The sequence below is a fragment of the Triticum aestivum genome, chromosome 7A (assembly GCF_018294505.1).
Source record: "Triticum aestivum cultivar Chinese Spring chromosome 7A, IWGSC CS RefSeq v2.1, whole genome shotgun sequence".
NCBI lineage: Eukaryota > Viridiplantae > Streptophyta > Magnoliopsida > Poales > Poaceae > Triticum > Triticum aestivum.
This window is the reverse complement of record NC_057812.1, coordinates 425,106,955-425,112,922: the sequence shown is the minus strand read 5'-3', so window position 1 is coordinate 425,112,922 and position 5,968 is coordinate 425,106,955. Positions and strand designations below refer to the sequence as shown.

General features: G+C 41.5%; 1 protein-coding gene across 2 annotated transcripts; it reads right to left on the bottom strand.

The window, feature by feature from the left end:
- Nucleotides 1-1,252: 1,252 nt before the first annotated feature.
- LOC123147352 (vesicle-associated protein 1-3) lies at nucleotides 1,253-5,686 on the bottom strand. 2 transcript variants are annotated; one of them, XM_044566584.1, is made up of 8 exons: nucleotides 5,370-5,682; nucleotides 4,599-4,669; nucleotides 4,416-4,497; nucleotides 4,191-4,306; nucleotides 3,923-4,078; nucleotides 3,776-3,820; nucleotides 2,517-2,594; nucleotides 1,253-1,616 (listed from the first exon to the last, which is right to left on the bottom strand). In XM_044566584.1, exons 1-8 carry the CDS (start codon nucleotides 5,425-5,427, stop codon nucleotides 1,506-1,508), a joined length of 717 nt encoding a protein of 238 aa, XP_044422519.1. In that variant the 5' UTR covers nucleotides 5,428-5,682; the 3' UTR covers nucleotides 1,253-1,505. The 2 variants fall into 2 exon arrangements, with proteins under 2 accessions (XP_044422519.1, XP_044422518.1); XM_044566583.1 differs by lacking the exon at nucleotides 1,253-1,616 and having other exon boundaries at nucleotides 2,269-2,594; nucleotides 5,370-5,686.
- Between the last annotated feature and the right edge of the window lie 282 nt (nucleotides 5,687-5,968).

Sequence of the window (5,968 nt, the reverse complement as noted above, 5' to 3'; positions counted from 1 at the left end):
AGAGAGAGAGAGAGAGAGAGGACGGTGTGTGTGCATTCTGGCGAGGACATAGGTAGTGGGATGAAGAAAAAGAAAGAATTCAGACGGACCAAGAAAACATAAATAGGAAAGGAAGAGCGAAAAACCGATGGAAGGGTGGGCGGATATAGCACACCTAAGGAGACAAGAGGTTGAAAGAAAAATTAACATAAGATAAACTTTATGTTTTTTAGATAGTGGAGATAGAAATACCCTGCTGCAATGTAAAATCACACGAAACAAAGGAAATAAATGTGCTTTTGATTAATATATAACCTGAAAATTAACATAGTTTAGATGGCTGGTCTATGTCCAAATTAAGACTCTTCTCCTTTTATATATGGTACTCCCTCCGTAAACTAATATAAGAGCGTTTAGATTATTATTTTAGTGATCTAAACACTCTTATATTAGTTTACAGAGGGAGTATAATGCAAAGGCTCATTAGCGCTCTTTATCCTCTCTTTTTTCGGCAGACTCCTTTCTTTCTAGTCTTACCAAGTTATCTAAGATACGGAGAAACTGTTATGGCACATGCGTTCTTTACATATACGGAGAAACCGGTGCATGTCGAAGCCTAAAACCTGGACGCACCACCACCGCGAGACTAACAAGGAGGACGACGACGACGACATGTACGAGGCCGACGGAGAGACGGTCTGCAGGAGAGACAGCGGAGGCGGTTCCGAAGTGACGCAGGTGCGGAACGGCAGCGAAGGGGCCGCGGGAAAGGCACGGTGCCGATGCGATCGCAGCATGTCGACGGTGACCACGGAAGGGGAGTGGCCGGCCATCAGTGCTGCCAGTACACGGAAGGCGGCGACGGCGGAGACCGATGAAACCACCCCCTGCTCTCTCGTCAGGATCGTCGCCACGAGGTGTGCATGCCTTCTACTAGGGTTCGTCGCCGGCATGGTCGCCACGGCGGCGTGGGTGCTCCCCAGGGCCCCTAGGCGTCCGGAACTATACGTCGTTCCTACCTGAAGGTCTCTCATGTTCTATAAGCCTTACTGTAGGATCAGACACATGAATCATGTTGTATTCAGACTCATCACCCTGATTAATCGACAGCTTAAACAGACCTTTCCTTCCGCGTACTGAATGGCTTAACTACGTACATACTGTAGTTTCCATGATCAAATATATTCTGGTAAGATGTCAGGAGTTCCATGAAGCTGAAAGATCTGGCAGAAGCAGCAATGAATTCACCAACGGTCACAAGGTGAGATTAGAATGAATTAAAGGAGTTAGAATAGAATGGCGAACGTGACATAACTTGCAGCTGTTAATAAGAATTATAATTAAAACAAGTCTACTCGATGTGATTAAAATCATGAAAACCACCATGTAATGTACACAAACCAAAGCTTCTAAGCCGTTACAAGTTAGAATAGAACAGGCGCTCCTTTTAGGAGTAAAAACACAAGGGATGTTGTTGGTATCCATCCTTTCCTGGGAATGTAACCTTGTTGGGGACTACTCTTCTCCTATGTCTTCTTGAGGATGAAACCAGCGATGATGCCCAGAATACCAACCACGATCAAGAAGGTGATTGAGAAACCGCCGTTGCTTTTGCTGCTCTCTTTGCGTAGGACATCCTGAAATTAAGAGATTTTATCATTAAATTCTGATAAACTGTGTTCAACTTCGCAGAATCCATTAAATTCTGATAAGCACACAGGCTAAAAGCATATGCATCATCATGCACAATGTAAGTTTGACATTTATCGATCAAACAATGTGTATTGAAAAAAAATCCAGCAAATGGAAAATCTGATTATATCAGCAGGGGGTACTTTTGTTATATTTAACTTGCCAGAGACCCAGCACAACTTTTAGACTCTATTTACATCTGCCAAAACTATGCACTGCAAATTTGAATTTCATTGTCCATTGATAGGTCATCAGAATTTGAAGCTCATTGTCAATTATTGTTAACTTTAGACAGCTTACATTAAGAAATAAACAACTGATCTATTAGGCATACTAACATAAGGTTCACTCTAAACAACACACAGCTCACAATCACTGCATCTTCTCGTGACAATCTCCAACAAACAACAAATTTGAAAAAAAAAACTTATGCCGACAAACACCATCTTAACTTTATGCTTATGTGTAATTATGAGCATGACACTCGTCAATACATCAATTGATAAATCTGAATAATGCTCAACACATAAGCATTTACTTGGCTTGTATAAAAAACCAATGGTGTGAATAAAGATTTCTTGGTTAGGACGAGCAAGCAAGCTAATGCAGTAGATTATCTCATACATTTCCGCTATTCATGGTAGTGATAAACATAAAGTACAAAGAGGGGAGCATGTCTATAATTTGTTGAACCTCACATCAATAAATAGCTGAGTAACCAACCCCTTGAGTCACCTTTGAGATGGAATGGTTAAGAAACATGTAAATGATGGAAAACTAATTCCAGAATAACACCCAAGAATACAGCATCGGTTCAGAACTGTCACAGTTGTGGAAGCACTTACCAGCTCTTGTCTCAACTTCTGGTTTTGCTGAACAGCAGACATTTTCTCCTCAGTTAGCTTGGAAATCATGGATGTTGCCTAGAAGGAATAACCAACCACAGCCATTTTATCAAAACATAAAATTTCAAAAGCATTTTGAGATAGATTGACAACTAAGTAAGAGATCATGCATTTTGGCTATCTGTTGTCAGCAAACTTTTACAAAGTCAATACATACAGTAGCCAATACCATCAAAGCCACACGATTTCTTTTTCGAATTGGCATACAGTAGCCAATACCATCAAAGCCACATGATTTTTTTTTTCAAATTGGTGTATGTATTAATTAATTAAGAAACAATGTTTGGATTACAATCACGCCAGACCAGTTCCCACGCACAGGCAGGAACTGCCATTGCAACACACCACCGCCGCACTCGACACAACTAACCCTAGCAATTTCATGTGCCACCCAATTATCATCAAGACCACATGATTTTGCTTGCGTATGTGCTACAATTCACCCTATACAGTGCAAGTAGTGAGAAGCTTACAGGAATAGGTAAGGCATATAAATTACAAATCCATCTCGTCTGAGGGTAAATCAGGAATCCTAGGGGCGCCAAAATTTGGGAAGTAGGATAAAAATGCATCATATGCTACTTGGCATTCTCCTGTTTTCCAAATATTATGGGAAGTAGTAATAACCTAATCTGTTTTTATATTCCCAAGTCAACAGTGATACAAATCATATATACATTACTTAAGAGTTAAAGACTAAGGCTCATGCCAATATCTTATGTTCTAATGGTAGTAATGAACCTGTTACTCAGTCTTATCACCAATCACCTCATAATAACAGGGAAGGGTGGTACTGGCTGAAGGGGGCACAAAAGCTTTTTTTTCTATTTCACGGACGGATATTTATGATTGGCAGGGCATGCTACCCGGCTAGCAAGATTCACAATCACTTGCAGTCAGGAAGCTAGCGTATGCTTCCAGAGGATTTTAATGCAAGGGCAATTCTGAATGTCTGGACAAGCCATATCTATTCTTTTATCTCCAAAAAAAAATTGAACAATCAGTACTACAGTCCATATACAAATCAGTCAGTTAGTGTAAGATCTAAGTAGGGGCATACAGCATAATACCAACATTGTCAATATACAGTTGACCAGCTGTTCACTCATTCTTACAACTTGCAGCCTTTTTACCTCAGGGTACTGATTAATATCAAATACATAGGAACCATAAAGGTTAGATAAAGAAATAAAGGGTACCTCCGAGGACTTCTCCTTTGATGCTTCACCAGATGATCTAAATACCTGGACAATGGACATTAAATATATTGTAATTTTATCATATAAAAAGCCCCAGGAATTTCATTCAAAACAAAAAAAAACGAAAGAGCTAACTCAGTGACTTACAGATTGTGGCAATGTAGAATTAGGGGTCCCATTTTCCAATGAACGAGCAGAACTCCCTTGTTCTGATTCTTCAGAGAACGGGCTAGGTGAAGATGTTGGCACATAAATTACACGCAGCTTGCATTCATCAACAACCTTCCCTGGCTCTTTGTTGAACTGTCGTCATGAAACCACATGGATGAATGACATGATGATGTGCTAGAAACGAACAAATGCAGCAAGGAGCAAATTGACAGAAATAACACAAATGGAGTGTCAAGGTAGGTACCATTGCTGCACTAATATCTTGAGTTTCTGCGCCATTCTCAGCTGCAACACTTTGAACTAGGAACTTGTCCTTACACTGCAGATCAGGAGGTGCTTCCCTCTGCGCTTGCATTGTAACTAACAACAGAGAAAATGCTCAGGATACTTGTAAATAGAAAACTGAGCAAGTTAAGCAGACTTTCTTTTCACTGAGCTGTTTATCCCTATATAATGGACCGCCAGCTACCTGTAACATCACAAGTCGACCCAGGAAGTACAACGCCAATATTAGGGCGCACACAGTACTGCTTTGGGTTGGTAGTTTTGACCTGCGAACAGTGATGAGGTAATGATTTCCTTGTCCATTAGAACAACTATATGAACAATAAAAACATGAGGCACATAGGATTGAAAATTTACAACTGATTACCTTGAATGCTACATAATGGTCGGTCTTATTTGTGAGTTGCATGGAGCACGAGCTCTGCTTCATCAATTCAACTGTATGTACAAAATAGAAGTTCAGGCACATTTTGATTAAGAAAGACAGTACAAACCTCTAGATATTCAGTGCACAGATACAGTAAACTAACCCAGACAAACATTGAAAGCAAGCAAACTGAATAAACAGAATCATGATCATTGACAGAACAATCTAGCACATAGTGATCCAATTCAAGATCAGCTAACAATGGCCTTAATATCACATCCTAAACACAATGTAAATAATTGACAGGAACATTTCATTTCAAGCAACTCCGTAATGCCAGATCAATGTAGCGATGACATACATATTTGTTAGCGAGATCCCAAATTCCTGGAATATCAAATGATTATCATAATCATGTTTCCACAGAATGTACATTCGAAGCATGCCCTCGATACAGGGTGGGATTCCATGTGCATCAGGAAGCACATAAGACATAAATAACTGAAATCCTACAAGAAAAAAACGCCATGCAGTTACTGCCGGTTTGCAGAGAGCACGCAATGGTCCAAGATCCTGAGTTCGCATCTAAAAGAGCACTAGACAAAGCAAACTGATCAGACAGACGGATCCGATAGGCAAGGACCAATGACCTCGTCTCCATCCTAAGATCCCAGCTTTGACCAGGATCCATTGGACGGGACAGACACAGCAATAACTACGCGACGCGATTCTAGGAATTCGATCTGGAGACAAGATCTGGGGACAACTTACAGGGAAATGCCAGCTCCGAGGGCTGGATCTCGAGGAAACTGGCGCTTCCGGCGCTCATGGTGGCTTCCTCGCAAACAAATCAAGAACTCGAACCACCAAAAAAATTCGCAGTGGAGAGAGAATTATCTCTGGCTTCCCACGGATTCAATCGGGAAGCCAAGAACGAGGACGCCCACCAATCGATTGGAACAAGAGGTGGGGGAATCCCGGGGCGGAAAAGTGCGAAAAATTAGGAATTTATTGGTCGCCCTCGCTCTCTTGTCCTCCTACTGTCTCGGGCATAAAAAGGTTGCACGGAAATTGGTTTTAAAAATGGAATATTGTATTGAACGGATGAACTGTGATCGTTAGGAGCCTGCGGGTAAATGACTATGGTGCCCTCCGATGGTAGTGCTAGTTGTCCTCTGAGGGGCTGGGTCGGTGAGGGGTACGGATGGTATTGCAGCTGAGCTGTGGGAGGCCGTGACGTGGCGCTTTAATGGGCATGCGCAGCTGGCTCTTTGCCAAAATCGATTTATTACCCATTTACTGTTTACCATTTCCGTACCCGTCGACGCTCAAAAGTGACACGATCTCCTTGAGCCCGTAAAAGATTAAGC